This window comes from Phalacrocorax carbo, chromosome 13 (genome assembly GCF_963921805.1).
Source record: "Phalacrocorax carbo chromosome 13, bPhaCar2.1, whole genome shotgun sequence".
Classification (NCBI taxonomy): domain Eukaryota; kingdom Metazoa; phylum Chordata; class Aves; order Suliformes; family Phalacrocoracidae; genus Phalacrocorax; species Phalacrocorax carbo.
In genome coordinates this window covers 5,550,340-5,569,429 of record NC_087525.1, presented here as the reverse complement: position 1 = coordinate 5,569,429, position 19,090 = coordinate 5,550,340, and the positions used below count along the sequence as shown (strand labels likewise).

General features: G+C 49.5%; 1 protein-coding gene across 1 annotated transcript in view; it reads left to right on the top strand.

Annotated features, from left to right (window-relative positions):
- COL13A1 (collagen type XIII alpha 1 chain) overlaps positions 1-19,090 on the top strand; it is a 60,952-nt gene that overhangs the window by 22,821 nt on the left and 19,041 nt on the right. Inside the window, exons 15-32 of the mRNA XM_064464647.1 lie at positions 555-581; positions 1,322-1,357; positions 2,686-2,748; positions 3,368-3,394; positions 7,279-7,323; positions 9,071-9,103; positions 9,937-9,963; positions 10,572-10,634; positions 12,669-12,722; positions 13,715-13,801; positions 14,530-14,583; positions 14,780-14,824; positions 15,298-15,366; positions 15,935-15,958; positions 16,481-16,534; positions 17,056-17,100; positions 17,446-17,598; positions 18,435-18,539. Coding sequence (XP_064320717.1) covers positions 555-581; positions 1,322-1,357; positions 2,686-2,748; positions 3,368-3,394; positions 7,279-7,323; positions 9,071-9,103; positions 9,937-9,963; positions 10,572-10,634; positions 12,669-12,722; positions 13,715-13,801; positions 14,530-14,583; positions 14,780-14,824; positions 15,298-15,366; positions 15,935-15,958; positions 16,481-16,534; positions 17,056-17,100; positions 17,446-17,598; positions 18,435-18,539 — 1,011 coding nt within the window. The remainder of the gene's footprint in view (positions 1-554; positions 582-1,321; positions 1,358-2,685; positions 2,749-3,367; positions 3,395-7,278; positions 7,324-9,070; positions 9,104-9,936; positions 9,964-10,571; positions 10,635-12,668; positions 12,723-13,714; positions 13,802-14,529; positions 14,584-14,779; positions 14,825-15,297; positions 15,367-15,934; positions 15,959-16,480; positions 16,535-17,055; positions 17,101-17,445; positions 17,599-18,434; positions 18,540-19,090) is intronic.

Here is a 19,090-nt window from a genome sequence, read left to right as displayed (position 1 = left end):
TAGTTTTCTCCTTCCATCTGCTCACATCAGGAAGGCAGCTCCTGTATGGGTATTTTGTTTATTTATATTTACGTACACACATATCCAGTATACTTCATGGTTTGTATCAGGTAAATTGTTTGGTTATTTCTCATTTAAAACCATAAGTGGTTTGTTTGTTAATATATTCTCTCTACTTAGCGTGTCAGAGGAAGCTGCAAGTGCCTGATTTACTCAGAGCTGCAGAGTGGGCTGGGAACAAGTTTCCCAAGAAAAGCCAGAGAAACAGAAAAGATTCTGATGCATACGGCAAAGCAGCTTTTTGGTCTTTTGTTTCAGTGAGACTAGGCTTGGAGGGATGGAGCGCTATGGGCATGAATCTATTTGGGAATGTAGGTTAAGATAGTAGTCATCTACATGAAGAATAGATCGGGGGTGTTTGAGCTTACTAGTGCCAATCATCTCTGTAAAGGGGCATTTCAAACCAAAGCAGTCAGCATCTCCCACCACCCTGCAGCCCATGTAACGTTGTCTACATTTGCCAACTCTAGTGTCTGTTTTGATTTTATCTACAGGGCTTACCTGGGCCTCCTGGACCAAAGGTGAGATGTCTGGCCTCACTTAGAGGGAGCAAGGTGACAGAGGGGTGGATGCTCCTGGCAAGGAGAGATGTGTACATTTTAATGGGTGGAGGAGGGGTAAAGGTTACATCAAATAGCTGAGAAAGATTTCTAACCCAATTCAGTATTGCCCTTGGGGCCCGGCCCGTGTGCTGACTCATGGATTTTTGCCCAGGCAACATGTCTGAGTCGCATCTTGACTGAGCAAGGCACGCCTCGTCAGTCCCTCTTGCAAAATTCTTTGCCACACACAGCTTTATTGGCTTCTTCCACACTCAAAGCATTTACCAGTGCTTCAGGAACTGATTTTGCAATGCTATTGTTAACTCCACCACAGTTTCCCATTTGTTCACTTGCCAAAATGTGGGGGCGGGGCGTGTGTTGTTGTTTTTCAGCTGCAACCACCCGCCCCCCGCCCTTGGTTTTATTTGAGATATTTAGCCAGAGCGAGGAGATAGGAGCTGCAGAGCTGGGTCATGTAGCTGCCATGGATCATCCAGCTGCTAGTGCTTATTGTGCCTTTCATGCTAGGGCTCAGTCCAGTGCAGGTAACAGCGACCCACAGGTCTGAAGGGTCAGGGACTCAGTGGAGTCACTCTGAGCAAAAGGTGAATTTTCCCCATGGAATGCCCTTCCATCCCAGCATCTTGCCTAGGGAAAAGGGCAGGGATTTGTCCTTCTCAGGCCAAGCCTCACTTTCTTTTGTCTTTTTGCCTTTGCAGGGAGACCCTGGGGTTCAGGGGTACCCTGGCAGAAAGGTAAGAAGGGGACCTCCAGTATTGTTAAATGAATTAATGTGCACTGATGGCTTGTGGGATCACAGATGCAAATCTTTGGACTCCTCTGGAGCCCTCTGCTGAGCTCTGCTCCCACTGGACATGGGGCTGTGACAGGCCCACAGATCCCCTGCTGTCACCCACGTAAGGAGAGGTTGGACCCAGAGATGTAGCTCTCCAGTAGCTATGGTACAGATGTGTCCCTGTCTGTGTGCCTCTCTATACCCTCTTGCAGGTTGAAATATCCCTCTTGTGCATCCAGACCTGAACAGGAGGTTGGAAAGGGCAAAATCTGTGGCTACTTGTCGCTGGAATAAAGCAGGAGTCAATCCTGCTCCAGGTTAAAAGGCAGAAGCTGGCAATGCCCAAATGTCTTTAGCAGTAGCTGGTTAACAGCAGGGTTGTCAAGCCCAGAGGGTGTAATGAAGAGACAGAGAGAGAGATAGGGGCAAGACACAAAGGAAGATCAAAGGGGAGAGGGAATGAAGAGATACTGCTGAAGAGATGTCAGCTGGAGAAGGGGAAGGTGAATGTTCCCAGCAGGTGGGAGTCCTGTGTCCTGTGTTATCACCACGTTGCTTTATGGGTGCTCTGCGAGCAAAATGGCAAGACCTGAGAGCTTTTTAATTAGTTCTGTATAAACTGAGAAGTTTTTGTTATGTCAGGAAGTGGAAATTATAGCCCCCGCGGACCCCAGCCCACTCCTGCAGACAGATGCAATTTATTGCCTCTTCTTCCAGTGAACTGTCGTTTTTTCCATTAAGAGCCCGTCCTGTTGTGTGAGCACTGGGCAGACGGCTCTCAGCAGCGGTGAGGGGGTCCCTGCGATGACCTCGCAGCGAGGGCCTCTCCTACGAGCTCCTCTTACATGAAACAACTTGTCTGGCTAATTTACTTACCAAGTAAAGAGCCTGCACTGATCTCAGAGGAATGAGCCTGAGGTTGTGACCTTTCTCTGGGAAAGGTGGAAGGAATGGATGAAAGTAGGGGAGAAAATCCTCCCTGGTGAGTGGGTCAGGGGAAAGGGAAAACAGGGCAAAGAGTTGAGCAAAGGTGTTAGCTCTGATATGGTACGGGATCGTGGGACCGTTCCCTTCAATCCGTACGTTTCGCATCCTGAATATCTTTCTTCATGCAGAATGGTGCTCCTCTCCCAGAGAGGCCCAGATGGTAGGTTGGTGTGTGGCGGGCACCTCTGTGTGGAACATCCCTCTCACATGTTTTCTGACCTTTCAGGCATCCTGCAGGCTCCTTTTCTTGCTGTTCACTGTGTTCTCTTCTTCCTCCGTTTTCTTTCTTCCCTTCCTCAGGGTGATGTGGGCGAGTCAGGCCTGCCTGGAGTGCATGGCCTCCCCGGAGCTACTGGCCCCAAGGTAACCCTTAAACTCAGAGTCAGTGGGGCTGTCTTGCAAGGGCAGATAAGTGGCACCCGAACCTAGAGATGCGCTAAAGGAGTACGGAGGGTTGGGGGCTGAAGGCAGTTCTCCGGAGCCTGGTATGAGCCATGTAAACAGAAAGACTTGCTCCTGTGTAAAGGGCCTGAGCAATTTTTGGCCAGAGTGATTCCCCGCTCCCTGCACCAGAGCCAGGCACAGCCCCGCACAAGCCCCCATTAAAGAGTAAAACTCACCCAGCCTTTAGAGGCTTTTGTGTGGGAGAATGAGTATATTCTGGTCCATGAAACAGATTGATGGTTTGTCTACACCCAAAACACGCAGGAAGCATTAGTATGGGCGACCTGCAGCATCCACTCCAGCAATGTAAACTGCCTTGCATTCCCAGGGAGGGGTGGGCTGCAGCCAGCGTTCAGGCTGGTACCATGTTGTTATCAGGAGCCAGTTCTGTCTGGAGGCCTGGGGTTGCATTTATCACACGCTCCCTACTTTGGCTACTTTCTCTTTGGCCCTCACTGTTAATGATTGTACTGCTTGCTCGATTTCATGTTCACTGTCCCTCTCTGTGTTTCCTTCCTCTTTGTTCTTCACTGGGCAGGGTGAAAAAGGGGACGCTGGCATAAAGGTAGGCATGAGAAATACGGTTTTCTACCACGGTAGATCATCTGGGAGATACTGCTCCTTGGGCTGATGGGTTGTGAGAGGAAGTTGGGTCTGAGGCAGCACTGTGGGGTATTTAATGGAGTACACATCTGTGCTCTGATTAACCACAGACAGACACTCCAAGCTCAGGCAACACAACCAGCCTTTATCCATTTGGTGGAATTCGATTCTTACCAAAGGCATATTTCTCTGACTATGAAGTTTGCTAATGATTTGTTACATCTCTCCATTTGACGGGCTGGGTTGGAGTTTCCTCATAAAATCTGGTTAGCTGACGCATCAAATCCACTCAAACTCTGCAACTCAGGCTGAGGTTTGGCATCAGGATTTTCTGTCTGTTTCTGGACACTTTTTACAGGCTCATATGGTCTATGCCCAGATGTTATCTATTTGACTGAAATTTACAGTACCCATATATTTAAAGTATATTACTCAACGTAGGCTGTGCTTAAAACATTACAACATTGGCAAGCGTTCATGACAGTCAGAGCATATTGTGTCATGCCATACATCTTAAACATCATGAGAAAAGACTGATCCTGTAATAATTTGAAAGGCATTAACAGTGACACATACATTTCAAGTATTTAGTACGTGGCATGCATCTCATTTATTGTGCAGCATATACACTTTCTATATTTTTTCCATCTGGGTGGATTACTATTTGAAGGGAGAAAAGGCCCCTTCAGAACTTAACATGGATGCGTTACATTGAGTTTAAAGATATGTTCTTTGGGAATGCAGGCTCAGGGTTAATAGTTGCATAGAACAGCAGTGATTGTCCTCCTACAAGAAAACAATACCTCCTCAGAAGTAATGCAGGGCATGTGAAGTCCAAAGGTTCTGCCGTGTCCATTTTCACATCAGTGTAATTCCATCAGGCACAAAGGCATCGCTTCTGGTTTATGCCCCTGTAAAATAAACCAGAATTGCTCCCAGAACTAATGTGTTTTGGGGGCCCCAAGTTTACCCAACAGCCGGGTGCTCTCCCATTAAGCTTGAACTAGAGGACTGAAGTTGGAGTGTGGCTGGTGTGGGAGAAAAGGCTGGAAGGAGAAGCTGTGATCCAGCCCTGCTTATACTCCCACGCTTCACTGCTAGCAGACACCCTCTCTGCTTGCACCCGTGTGCAAGGACTGATCAGCCCTTGATCGAGGCTCTGGCAAAGGGGAAGTCTCCAAGGCTTCCAGTGATATCTCAGGGTCATCCACAGGCAAGAACCTTCTCTGTTCTGTGTTGCAAAGCAGTGCCTCAGGGCGACCCTGCTGACATGTTCTAGTTGCCTGGGCCCTTATTCATCCCACTTCGTAAAGCGTGGAGATGAAACGCGCTGTGCTTTTTGTAGTAAATTGCTGCTCCAAAGGGCCGCCTCCCCAGTCCTGTAGCAGCCTCTTCTTTCGCACACAGAGTTTCAGTTGTTATTGTCAGGATTGCTTTTCTCTCAACTTCCTTTCTTTGCTCAGAGGAACTGAAATGGAAGTGCAGAGGTACCCTTATATCAGCAGCCAGACATCACCCAGTAGCAGCTCCTGAACGTCCGCACAGCACACGCATTTGTTGTCTTTGGAAATTGCTTCTTTCTGTCATCCTCCCACCTAGGAGGATCGTTTGGGACTCTGGCAGGCTTTTTCAGTGCTTCCACCTTCGGATCCAATTACCTGGGCTAGATTCTACCTTCTCTTTGTTTTGAAGAGCCCAGGACAAACACTGTGATTCACAGTTCAGTTGTAGTGACCAATTTCACAAAGCATATCACTGCTTTTGCTGGAGATAAAGGCTATTTGAGGCCTGAAGAGGCTTGCTGGTTTCACACAGACCCCTTCTTCATTTAATAACCTTTCTCCACCCAGTGACAGATGCAGCACAACATAAATTCTCTCGTAGCTATTTTCTTCTGTGGCTATCATTTGTGCTTTGATCATATTAAGGCCTGCATCTGTGTCCTATGAAGGTTATTAGACAACCAGTAAGTGTGATCACCTGCATCATCTGAATAAGATTTGACTCACTGTCCCCTAGCCTAGCCATCACATTCAGCTCTAGTGACATTTTCTTCTTTTTTTTTAATTGAAAAGTCTTTAGGATGAGGCTTTTCCTCATGCTCTGAGGAAAGAGCAGTAAAGAAAACTGCCCCAGCCTTGCTCAATAACCCCCTCATAACCCACCTTTCACAGCAAGGAGCAAAAAAGGAAGGGTCTCTGCTTTAATTGGCAGCCTGTAATGGGCTGATCGGCATGGGGCATGCTCTGTCATGATTGGCACCGAGCGGGTATAAAGCTGCTCACACCAGGTGTAGGAAGAGAGCAAGATGTTCCCCTCTGTGCTGGAGGGAGAAGCATAGCCTGACTCTTCCAGAGAGACTGGGGGACATGGAGGTATTTCCTAAATCAGCATGAAGCTCAGGAGAGCTGGGAGATGCTGACTGCTTTCCTGGAGCCTGCTGAGGACCTGTGCTGGGCATTTTGCTTTTGATATATGCCTTTGGTGATATTTCCTGGCTTAGCTGCACTGTTGTGGTCCTGGTTTTGGTGGGCTGCTGCTGCCTGGCTATGGCACCCTGTGCTAGGCCAGAGGGAACTGGGGGATCACAAAGCGACAAGCCCAGGGGATACTTACTGTATTACAATGGCTTTCAAACACATGAGGGTTTAAAGATGTTCTGCAGAGTCGTTTTTCTTGCTTATTCTCTGGCTTTGGCTTTGGGGTTTCTTTCTGCTCTTTAATGGTGCAGTGTCACATTTGTTGCTCCTGCTCTCTAATTAGCTCTAGTGCCTGTGTGATCCTGCCGATGCCAGAGGGGGCTGTGCAGGCAGGCTGAGGCCATCATCAGAAAACGTAGGGTAGCGTGGCTGCTCTGTAACTTGTACCCTGTAAGGGGTTACCTTATTCCCTTTCACTGAGGTGGCCCTGCTTTTGCAGGGCTAGATAGTTAAACAGCTCTTCAGGCAGGCGTTTTCTTCCACAGAGGTCTCCGGGATGGGGAATTACTTTCACGTGCAGGGCTGCTCTGTGCGGGCAGGCTCTGTGAGCAGTGTGGGTGCCTCCCAGTAGAAAGTGCTGGTCTTCTCTGCTTGGTCTCAGTTAAGAAAAAAAACCAACCCATGGAGCATAGTTGAGAAGGAGGGACAAGAGTGGTCCCTGTTTCTCTAGTACAAAGCATTCGTCATTACTGTTTTATTTTTCTTGCAGCTGAAAATACCATAGTTAGTATCCTCCATAGGGTGGGAGCTGCTCACATCACCTAGGTCATGTACATTGTGGTATTAGACAGTATTTTACAAAATATAGTTCACAGGATGCCACAGTTACTAGAAACTGCTTTTTAAAAAAGCATACGCATATATTGCTGCTAACCAGTTCTTCCAAGCAAGGATTAAACACCCACAACAAAATAACAGCAGTAAGCAGACTGTCTAAAGATGGCTTATTTTGTATTTACTGCCAGATAAAATTCTGGCTAATAATACAAGGCATTGTTGGATTCTCTATTTCTCTGGATAAGTTTGTTCATCCTAGAGTCCCTGCAGACCGAGCGACGCCCTATACCCACATCACGGGATGTGGTAGCAGGATACAGAAACTGCCTTTGTTCCCAGCACTGCTGCTGTGGTACTCCAGCAGGGTCATTCCTGCTGTACCTGACAGGCTTGAGGGGTACTGCTGATGGGAAATGGGCCTGGCTAGGGTAATCGGCGTGGTGAGAGTCAGGTGGGGAAGAGGGGTGTGCCCGGTCTCACCCAGGAGGCTTCCTCATTGCCTGTGCCCTGGGCACTCCTCACAGAGCCCTGGGAGGACTTATCTCCTGTCTCTTGCTCTCTTTCTCTGTGTTTCTCGCTCTGCTTCCAGGGGGAGAGAGGCATGCCAGGGCTTCCAGGAAGACATGGCACTAAGGTACCTTGTAAACAGTGGAGTGACGCTTGTCTGCCTGATCTCACCCATACTGCTCGACTGTCCCTGATGCGCGAGCATCACCTGGATTTGTGTGTGTGTCTGTTGGTCGATGACTATCCTCAGCTGAAATCTTTCTGCTTCTAAATTGCCAAATATGGGGCCTCATTTATGAAGGAAATGGTGGGGGAAGAAGTGTTTTACAAAGCAAATGGCATGCCCAGTCTGATGCTGTCTTGCAACATCAGGATATTAATGCTTTATGCTAGCGAGAGCAGCCAATCGCCGATGTTTGTAGGGAATTGGCGTTTTGTAAATTCAGGGTCCCCAGTGACCGCCGCAACCCTCAGCGATGTGCGTTAGCGCCCTGCGATCAGTAGGGTTATGCAAGTGTGAACCCGGACTAATGCAGCGATGAATCAGGGTCAGTGTGTGAGCAAACCTGCATGTCTGCGCATTGTGGTTTCAGGATAAACACTAGAAAATAACATCATCTGCATTCACTGCCATTTAAAGGCCAAAGAGTGAGGAACAGGCATCCCAAGTGCACTGTGGAAGCCTAACCCAAGCCTCTTGCTGCATGTAATCCCTTTCATGATTCTAGCCCGTGTTCACTAAAACCTACTGACCCCTGAGACGATCTGGAATGCTTTTTTCCCCTTTTATTGCATAGAATCCCTGATCTCCATCTTCTGTCCTTGTGTTTTTTAGCTTTGTCCCTGATTTCTGTTTCAGAAAGCTGAGAGGTATGATCCTGCTGCTCTCTGGCTCCCCACTCCTCCTTGTTTGAACTTTTTCAAGCTCTTTTCACTTTGAACTTGGCTCCCAGTCCTCCTCTCTGCCTCACATGCTACCCCTCTCATTTCTTACCTTCTAACACTACTTCACCTCTTCCCCTCTCCTTAGACCCTTGTTATCCCTCATATTTGCTTCTGTAACTGGACCTTTTCACCAGGACCTAACTAATACTAACACAGGGCATACAGAGATTTTAGAGCAAAGGGTTGATAGGGAAGACCTGCTTTTTTGCATCAGTGCTGTTGAGGGAAATGTGACTGTCCGTGTGGGAGCAGCTGCCTCCTGGGGTTTCAAAGCACCTGTCTCGGATTGCAGGGCAGGCTGGACTCTGGTCTCATGGTGGTGGCTGGCTCAGCGCTGCAGAATCTTGCCTGAATTGCAGTGCTTGGAAATCTATATATTTTTTTCTTCTTTTCCTGCTAAGGTGGCTGGCTTCAGAGCTCTCCTGAAAACATTTTACTGCAGAAGACAACTTCTGTGGTAAAATCAGAATGAGGGGAAATAGCAAGACCAAGGCTCTGGAGTATGAGCTGGCCTTTCCTGGGATGCTTGAGCTGATGTATCTGGGATCAAACACTGAACTGGCTGTTTGGTCCTCAGTCTGTCTTTGCATTCTGCAGTTATTTGCTGCTGTTCTGCTTGTTAGCCTTTGATTCACTTGCAGGACTAAAACCAGGGGGGTGGGGATCTGGTTCTCTTGACTGGGTTTTGCTCACGATATCTGCCTTTGGAGGAGCTTTCTGGAAAGCAGAGCCACTGCCATAGGTGAATGACCCACACAGGGAAGGAGGATTCGTGCTGTGTGGTGTTACAGCATTACTTCTGAATTTTGGAAAGGAAAAGATGTGGATTTTGCCTTTTTAGTTCCACCTGGCTGATACTGTTTTGTTTGTAAAAGTTTGTGTCCGATTCATTTCAAACAAGGTGTTCCTGTCTTTCCTCTCTCTGCCAGGGCGCTCCTGGGATGGCCACCGCAGGGGTGAAGGTCAGTTTTACACTACGCTGCAGTGGCTTAAGTAGGGCACGCTTAAAAGCAAGGGCTGGAGTTAGGAGAGCTCAAGGCACAGGAAAACGGTCGGACAGCTCCCACTAAAGGAGAACATCAGAACTGCTGTTACTTTTGGCGGAGATACTAGACCTATCTCCAGCAGCACCCCGCCTGCTCCGCACCTCTCTGTGCAGAGAGGCTGGTGAACTCGTCATACTCCACAGCAGTGCCAAGATGGCAAAATGCAAAGGGCCCCGTGAAGATTTAGGGGGCTGGAAGTTGCCCTGGGGATCCAAGATGTGTGATGAGACAACGACCTGCTGTCCCAATTCCCTCCAGTTGCTGGGGAAAAGGACAGGAATAAAGAAGTTATCTCTGGGGCTGGTGGGGAGGGTTTTTCTCCTTGATGCTACATTGATCCCGTATCAACACAGCCTCCCTGCCACCCCGGCTGCAACCACAGCATCGCTCTGCTCCTGTGCACACAGAGCTAGGAGTAGGCAGATTCCTTAATGCCAGCAGGAGTCTTGTCTTATTATGCTCTCTTGTGTCTGGTAAACCTTCTCTTGAAATACTTGCAAGGTGGTTCCTCAGTTTCATAAAAGCCTCTTGTCTGAGGCTTTCTGGTTTCTTAGAGCAGCCTAGGAGCTGGCTAATGAAGATGAAACAAGCTCCAGGCACAAATAGCATGTGCTTAAAGCATCCTCACCCCCTTATTTACAAGCCCAAGGCCTCCATAGATGAACGCTCTTTCCTCCACTCAGCTCTAGGAGGTTTTGTACTCTCTCCTCCTGATTTTTCACTGTATTTTCCTGTCTCTTCCTCACCAGGGCGAGGCCGGGGCTCCAGGAGAAAAGGTACTCTCAGAAAGCTTTGCTGTGAGCCTGTACTTCTGGTTTGCTTGTGTGTTTTTTTCCCCTCCCAGAGCAGCTGAGGGAGCTGAGGAATGGCTCTGTACTTCCCAGTGCCCAGATGGCACCTGCCAGTGTGAGCAAAATGGTAGTAGCATACAGTGATGCCAAGTGAGAGAGGGACCATACTGCAAACAGATTCCCTCCCTCCTGCTCATGTCTGTGTTGATGGGAATATCCTCCAGCTGCCTGCCTTCCTACTCCACAAAATATGCACAGCGCACTTGGCTTAGCAAGTATGCTCCCTCTCCCCCTGCTGCCTCCCAGTACTTCTGTGTCCACCAGAAGTCTTCCCGTGTTACCGCAGGGGGCTGTTATTCTGTCGTGCACTGTATGAACTGCCCTGCACAGTCTCCCCTGTCTCAGTGTAGCGTGACCTGGTTTGAGTTCCCGTGGCGGGCATGGTACGAAAATACCCATCACTCTCCATTGCTAAGCAGCCGGCTTGGTTTCTGAACAGCTGGCTCCTCTTGCTGGAGGCTCACTGGGTTATGTTACAGCATGCGACAGCCATATAACAGACACATTCTCTGTCTCTTTTCTTCCCCACGAAGGGAGATCCTGGAGTCCCAGGGAGGATGGGCCCCCCAGGTTTGCCAGGGAAGAGGGGGCAGCGGGTAGGACATTGTGTGTTTGGGCTTGGTGTCCTGGCAGTGCTGTGCTGTGTTCCCTGCGAGTGGGAGCTGGCGGGAGCCTGCTTTGCGATGCGTTGTCGTGCTTGCGGGGGATTATGTGTCCTTTTCTGGCTCTTGCCCCCCTTGGTGAAGTGTGTTTGCGTGTTCCTGCTTGCAGAAGGGGGGGGGGGGGGGGGGGGGGGCTGGTGGCCGGCAGGGCAGTGTGAGATGCCTGGGAATGACTAAGGACAGTGCTGTATCTTTTGACTCCAGGAATAACACCCTAAGCAGGCATTCAGTAATCTGACCTCCCCCCTCAAGAAATCTGCTTCTCTAATTATTGTTCAGGCAGCACAGGATGTTTTCAGTAGCCCTTACAGGCATGGGTACTGAAAACTAGTCCCTGAATGAAAAGTAGGATACCAAAAGCTGAGCAAGGCAGAATCAGGGATTCACAGAGGCCTGGGACAGGATTAGAGAATATATTCCTACAAAACCCCCAAAGGCTAAACCTTTCCTTTGGGTATGAGGCCCTGCAAATGCTTTCCCTCTTTCCAAGGAGGGAAGCATTCACTTATGGCAGCAACATCCATGCTCTGGCAGGGGAGGAAAGCTGGGTGGGGGCCTTACAGGTGGCTGGAGGCCAAATTACCTTAGAAAGGGGTCACTGCTCTCTAAAATTGCCTTAAAAAAGGAAGATTGCTGTTTGTTAATTATTTTCCACGGAGCCACCAGTGCATGTCTGTTCATGGAGTACTGATGCGAGTCCCCTGCATGTCAGATGCGTGCCCTGGAGCTCTGATGAGACTGGTGTGCAGCACCAGCCTCTGCAGGCAATGGCATGGCACTAAGAGGAACTCTTTGCTAGCCTTGCTGATCTGGTGTGCTGCTGTTGTGGGGAGAGCTAGGCACCTGCTGGGGGAAAGAGGTTTTGAATTGCTCTTTGTAACCTGTACAAGTTGTTAAGGTGTGAAGATTGCAGGTAAGAATGCACCTTTTTCTGATGATGCATTTGAAACGTCTCTTCACGGTAACAGAAACCTCTAATATCACTCTCTGTCCTTGCAAAATGCAGGCTCCCAAACAGGACATTGTAGCTGGAAACCACGGGGTTAGCAGCTGGATGGAATGGGCTGAATAGAATGTAACTTCCATGTAAAGACCACTAATTGAGCCCCAATAGTCAAAAGGCGACCCAGATGTCATGGTGAACATAACAAAGTCATTTCATCAAGTGAATGCTGGGTGCCCTCTATTGCTCGCTGCCCTGTGGCATCCTCCATGGTGCCTTCCGCAGCTCGGCCTGCAGGCCTTGCTCTCTAGGCATTGTATCAGGGGTTTTACACCATCACCTTCTGTGTTTGCCAATTTTGCCCCTCCTGTTTTCACTGCTTTTCACCACCACTGTGTGTCACAGAGCTTGGCTGCTAACTGAGACACTGCTGCTTTTTTTTTTTTATAAGAGCATGATGAAGCTGAGGTTTGGAGTTAGGGAACAGGAAACCTTCCTTGGGAGATGTGTGGGGGTGTTGGTTGAGAGACCTTTGCCAAAGCAAAGCGGTGTAATGAGGAGGTGTGAAAACTGGGAGGGACTCAAGCAAGGGATGACTTCTGTGAAAAGAGCTGAGCTCTGTCAGGACACAGAGAAGATTCAGCACTCCAAGTAAAATTTGCCCTGGGCAACAATTTCTTCTCTGGATGTATGGAATGGGGAGAGCCTGTGCTGAAGGGCTGACAGGGAAAAGGGCTTAGTGGACCAGAGTGACAAGAAAGATGAACGGGGGGGATACTGGATCCCTTTCTCACTCGCCTTACTTTGGAGAGAAATGGCAATGATGTGCAAAGATAGTAGAAAAACAGGAGAAAACATTCACTGGCTTGAGCAGATACTGCTGGAGGGTGCCTTGTCTGCACCTAAAATTAAATCCTATGGGGAAGGCAAAGAGGGTTTGAAACCAGGAGCAGCTCATCCTTTGGCTGTTCTTCTAGGACAGAGAGCCTGCAGAGTCAGCCCGACCATGTCTGTTTTACCAACAGGGTGAGAAGGGACGAGCTGGTGACCCCGGGCTTCCTGGACTCCCTGGCATGAAGGTCTGTATCTTCTCTGAATTTTCTGGGAGGGCCACTCGTCACCTTTCCTTCCTCCCTCCTGTGGCAGCTGTGCACAGCTCACACACACTTAGGCCACTGTTGCAGCGTACAGCAGCATGCTCTGCAGAGCTCAGCTGGATGTCAGCATAGGAAACCCCAGCAGGGATGTGATGGGGCCACACAAAGGATGCCTTTTTGTGAGGAATCGCGTGCCTTCATGCAGCGAGGAGGAGGCTGTGGTCCTGGGAACGTGAGCAGGGGATAGTGTTCTCAGTAGTCCCCCTTTAAAAGCATGAACTCAGATGTAACGTGGTATTTCATCCTCCTTCCTGCTCTAAGATCCAAGTGTGAGGAGGAGATGGGCTTTCTGGGAGCTGCACTGCTGTGGTCTGGGTTGGAAGAGTAGCCTTGTGCTCAGAGAGGCCCAGAGCAGGTTAGCTAAAGCTAAGCTCTGAAGCTGTGGCTTTCTTCTTGTGCTCTGAGATGTGGATAGAAATCGTACCTTTCAAGACAGTCTTTCACAGGGTGCTTTTCCTTTGGGAAAGGGGATGGTGCACTGAATGACAGAGGCCATTTCAGAAAAGGATGAGGTTGTAATGGCAAATTGGTGCAAGCAAAGCTTTCCAGTTACTGGCTTTGTATCTGCTCTGTGCAAAGGATGGGCTCTGCAGGGATGACTATCTGGCTGATGACTGCAGTTCCAGAGGGAGACATACCAAAAAAAGCTATCATCAGGTAGTTTTATGAGCTCACTTTCAACAGTGGAAGGAAACAGTTGTGTTCAAACTGGAGGTCAGGGGATGAGATCTGTCCACAGGCAGCCTTATATGGCCCTGGGTCCTGGACAGCTGGTGGCTCTGGAGTAGTGATGTTTCTGGGCTATCGAGGCCAGCTGATGGGCCCTGTCTCTCTAAGCCAACAGTTTGGCAAATGAAACTATGGAGATGGAGAGGCTGAACTGTGATACATGGCTTGTTCTTCCTTGCAAACAGGGAGAGAAGGGAAATGCTGAGAATGCCCTGGCAGGAGGTAAAGGAGAACCTGGCCCTCCAGGTCTGCCTGGGCCCCCTGGACCAAAGGTGAGTGTTTCTTCTTCCAGTGAGTTCTGTGGTGTGAGCAATTGTGCCCAGCATGAGGTGTGTAGGAAGGGGCAAAGGCTGCATTCACGGAATCACAGGTTGGAAGGGACCTCAGGGGTCATCTAGTCCAACCACTCATCTGTGCCCACCTCTACCTGCTGAAGGATTTTGCAGGGAGTTTTAGTTTTGTTGGTTTAAATGCTGAAGGTAGAGAGAATGTATAAACCATGTTTCTGGGAGGAAAATACCCTCCTTGTGCTCAGATAATTCCCATCTAGTCTCTGCGAGAAACCAGTCCCTCAGAATCAATGACAGCCTCTAGTCTGTGTGGTATCCAAGGCAGGGTGGACACGGGGAGGCAGGACGGAGGCCCTCCACCTTTCTTCTCCTACCTCCTCAGGGAGCAGCAGCAGTAAAATCCTGCCCCTTGGCAAAGGACACTTAAATCTGAGGTTCCATCTCGTATGTGCTTGGAACAGCCTTGCTGTGCACTTACTTCAGGTCTGAACTGGGTGCTTTCCTTCATACTGAATATTCCCTCTGCACTGGGTAGAAGAGAAGGGCGCCTGGTGTGAAGTGACAGCAGGACATTTGGGTTACCTGAGGAGAGGCAGGCATGGCAGGGGCATTTGGCTGGTGCAGTTCTTCCTCCTGGAAATGCAAAGCCAGCAGTTTAGTCATACCCCATCCACACGATACAAACCCATCCCTTTCCCTTTCTCTTTCAGGGAGAAGCTGGTGATATTGGCCAGCCTGGTGCTGCAGGGTCACGGGGGGAAAAGGTACAGAGTGCTTCTGCACAACCCAGCTCCAGGTTCAGTAGCTGCAAATTTGTTCCTACATGTACAAAAGGAGCATTTTTAAAACAGAGCTGTCTAGTCCCAGACTGTTTCAGAGGACTAGCAGAGATAAACAATTCCTGGAGTTCAAGCAAGTGAAGGGATAGGCTTTGCTAACAGTATGTTCTTCTTGTTACAGGGGGAACCTGGTTTACCGGGAGACCAGGGACCCATGGGCCCAAGGGTAGGTGTCCCTTCACCAATATTTGAAGAGTTATGGCCCTTCAAAGGGGTCTGAGGATAGTGGGACTGCACTGGCAGTCTAGATTGGGCCTCTGGAAGAGGTGGGTCTGGACCCCCAAGTCTGAACTCAGGTCCTTAGCCTATCAGCAGAGGGCAGCAGGAGGGTGCTTGGTGTGTGCCCAAGACTGACAGCACGTCAGACAATCCAGTTCCTGCATTCTGGCCTCAGCTTCACCACTTACCAGACCTGCCAGCTTTGATGGTCACGGCATGGTGATCCGGGCTTGGCTGGCTACACTTTGGTAGTGTTTTCTCTATAAAATGTGCTTTCAAGGGCTTTGCTCAATAAATGAAAAACCGGAGGTTCATGAAGCAGGCTCCTCTGAGACCCCTTTGTCAGGGTGAACCACAGCTCTGAGTACCCCATGAGAAGGGCGATCCTCAAGCCCTGGCTCAAGATCTGGTATTTTGCAGGGCCCCAAGGGAGAGCCTGGGAAGGATGAAATGATGGACTACGATGGTAACATCAGTGAAGCTCTCCAGGTGAGCAACGGCCCTCCTGTCCCATGAGGTGACGGCTGGGTGCTTTACTGTTTCCCAGGGGATGCAGAAAACCGGGAACAATGTACATCTGCTTTCTCAGCAGTAGCAGTGAAGGGAGGTACTTGGTTGTTCCATAATCCCCTTCATCCCACAGCTCGCTGCACGTAGTGTTTCAGTGAATACACGTGCACCTTGTTTAGTTGATATATTAATGCTGATGTGAACACAGAAGTCGGGTGAATCCCCTCAAGATTCGGCCATGGCTCGGGGTAGGTGGTGAATAAAAGGACTACAAAGCTTCCTTGGAAGTGGGCACTGATGGTGCGCAGCGAGTGAGCAGCTGTGCCCAGCTCTGGGTTAGCCTGGGCTCTACCTGGAAAAAGGAGAGATTGTAGAATAACAGCTCCGTGAGACTCAGAGCTGGGTTTTTTGCTTTTGTTCATTTTGTAGGCTCCTTGCTCGTTTGGGCCAGTGTTACATTAGTGGAGAACAAACCACCCCCGGGAAAAAGCTTAGCTTTCAAATGGCTGTTTTCCTTTTTGATTTCTTTTTTTTACTTTTTTTCTAGGAAATACGAACTTTGGCCTTGATGGTGAGTTCCTAGCTTTGCTGTGTGGTCTTAAGCAAGTAGCCATAAGTTCGTCCTAAGTTACTAGTGATAGGATGAGAGGAAATGGCTTCAAGCTGTGCTATGGCAGTTTAGATTGGATATTGGGGAAAAATTTCTTCACCGAAAGGGTTGTCAAGCACTGGACCAGGCTGCCCAGGGTTGAGGGTTGAGTCATCCTCCATGGAGTTATTTAAAAGACACACAGACGTGGTGCTTTAGGGACATGGTTTAGTGGTGGAGCTGGTAGTGTTAGGTTAAAGGTTGGACTCGATGGTCTTAAAGGTCTTTTCCAGCCTAAGTGATTCTATCTACAGCTCACTTTGGACTGGCCTGCTGCTCGCTCAGGACTCTCCATTGCTCTGCTTCCCAAGCAAACACAACGTTAGGAGTCCCTGGGAAAATTCCCCCGTGATTTTCCCCTTAAATTCAGATAAGCTGTTTGGTTTTAAAACATGGAAATAAAAGCCCTGCTGATAATTTGAAAATGCATTTTTCTTTATCTAGGGACCCCCAGGACTTCCGGGTGTTGCTGGACCTCCAGGGCCACCAGGACAGAAGGTATTTGCTCAGCTCAGCCCTTGCAGAGCTAAGGGAAAACAGGAGGGGTCCAGGCTGAATTCCGCCCCACAGCCCTCCTCAATGCTCCTCTTCTCCCTGTCCAGCACTATCAGACTGTCCTGCTGGCCTCTACCATTTCTCCTCATGTACAATATCCTGAAAATCTCTTTTCCCACAATGATAATGCCTTATCTGAAAGATGAAGGATCCTTGCTCCTTGCCCTCTCTTTTAGGAAGCAGCTTATGGGAACTGATCTCGGTGCTGGGATTGTGTTGGCTGGGGACTGTGTTACAGCACTGGGGCCATGAACTGTCAGAATAAACAAGGATGGTGAAATTCTTAGGCAGTCACACAATGTATTATTTCAACAGGGGTTTCCATGCTTTATTTTTCCTGTGACTATTAGTTACCAGGGTCCCTGCAGACTATTTCTTTAATCCCCACCCTTCCTCATCACAGTGCCATGCAGGAGTCAGAACAGCTGCTTTCAAACTGCCAAACTAACAATTCTATGTTTCAGGGTGAAATTGGCTTGCCAGGTCCTCCAGGCCATGATGGAGAAAAGGTAAGACATGGTACCTCTGTGGATTGCTTTTTCTTTCAGTGGGCTTACCTGGAGTTAGTATGTTCCATCTCTATCACTAACATTGCACAGTTGCTTTTCCCACAAGGGAAAAAAGTATTTTGCCTCACAAAAATGAGCATTAATGGTTTATTCAAGTCCTAACCTATAAGGAGCGGCTGGGCTGGCATGAAAAATCTACTTTGTCCTGCACATGACTCCTGAAATGGCATTACTGTGAGTGAGAGGATGAGCAGCGGAAGAGGCTCCAGGCCAAGGAGTCGTCTGCAGGAGTAATCTTACTCTTATCGTAAATGTTTCACCTTGTGTTGTGTGGGTTTCTTTTAGGGACCACGTGGCAAGCCTGGAGAGGTGGGCCCCCCTGGCCCTCAGGGACTGCCGGGGAAGGACGGACCACCTGGGATCAAGGGAGAGCCAGGCCATATCGGGGTCACAGGAGAAAAGGGTGATAAAGGAGACCCAGGACAAGCTGGCTCACCAGTGAGTAAACTGAAGTCTCAGAGTGCTGTGGGCTATCCAGGTTATGGGGCAAGGGCCTGGGACTTCTTGGATATCTCAGGGCCCCGCAGAGGTGGGTGCTGGAGGCCCCTCATCACTGCTATGAAGTGCACCAATACAGAAGCGGAATCTTGGCTCCCTGGCAGATGTGTTGTCTGTCTTGCTGGAGTGGCTGTCCCCAGCTGCCTGCCCTGCTCTCTAGCACTGTGTTGCTTCCTCAGCTTGCTACCTGGCATACTGCTTAAACTGAAAGGCCACTGTAAGCAAGCCAGCCTGACTGTGAGCAAGGGAGCTGAGGTACCAGCGCACATGCCCTCCTAGGAGGGCAACTGCATGGGGCAACCCCTTACATCCCTGCCACTAACTGAGGTAGAGTGCCCCGTCTCCCAGCTTCAGTCTGTCACAACTTCTGTGTCCCCAGTACTAGTCAAGAGGGTTTTAGGCAACAAGCTTCTGCATCTCTACAAGATTACTGGGATAAAACTCTTGCTGTCACAACAGCTAGCTGTTGGGGAGTGATTTCTAGCACAGATTCCAGCAAACCGCATAACCGTGAACAGAACTTGGAGGCAGGAAAGCAGTCCCCCATCCCTGCTCTGGGGACCGGCACATCCACAACGACTGGAGGATGCTCAGGCATTTGCATGTCCAGCTTCAATACTAACGAAGCCCTGCATTTCCCTGGGCATCTGACAGTTGTCTGGGGTTTCCAGCATGTTCCTGGGATGACCAGAGCCAGTCTTAGCTCTTGTAAGAATGGTTCTTATGTCTGCGTGAATTAGTCTTGCAAAAATTCCAAAATCTTTCTTGATCCATAGGGTCTTGATGGCCCCACTGGAGAGAAAGGTGAACGAGGTGACCAAGGGATGCCAGGACCGTCAGGATTGCCAGGTCCCATTGGACTTCCAGGATTGACAGTAAGAGTGAGAAAGACAGGCTGCTGTTTCTGCTTGGCAAAGAGACAACAACATAGAGCAACACACACGGGTCCTTTTGCCAAAGGGCCGAGTATCTCGGGAGCCTCAGCCCCCTCCCTACCCCTTAGAGTAAGGTGTTTGGGTGTAACCAGATGTCCATCAGGTCTCCAGCAGCTGGGCATCTGCTCCCATTGCCATCTGGAGGTGCTGGCTCTGGCAGCTGCCCTCAGAGCCCGCACGGTGAAGTGAGCTGAGAGGCGTAGGTTGCTGGCAGCACGGCACTGCCTCTGACCCGCTTGCCACGCTCTCTCCCTTAGAGGCTGTAGTGCAGCAGAGCGGCATCAGGCCGCTGTTAGGGAAAGGCAAGCAAAATCCTGTGGCACTCCCCTTGCACAGCCATGAGACACCACTCCCGGAGGCCCTCCCTTTCTGTAGGGTGTCTCCTCTGGAAGCAGAGATGCAAGAGAGCTGCAGGTGAGCTGTCTGTGAGATATATAGTATGTTCCTACTCTTCCTTTGGGGAACTGCTGCTTCTCAGCATGTGGGTTATTCACAGA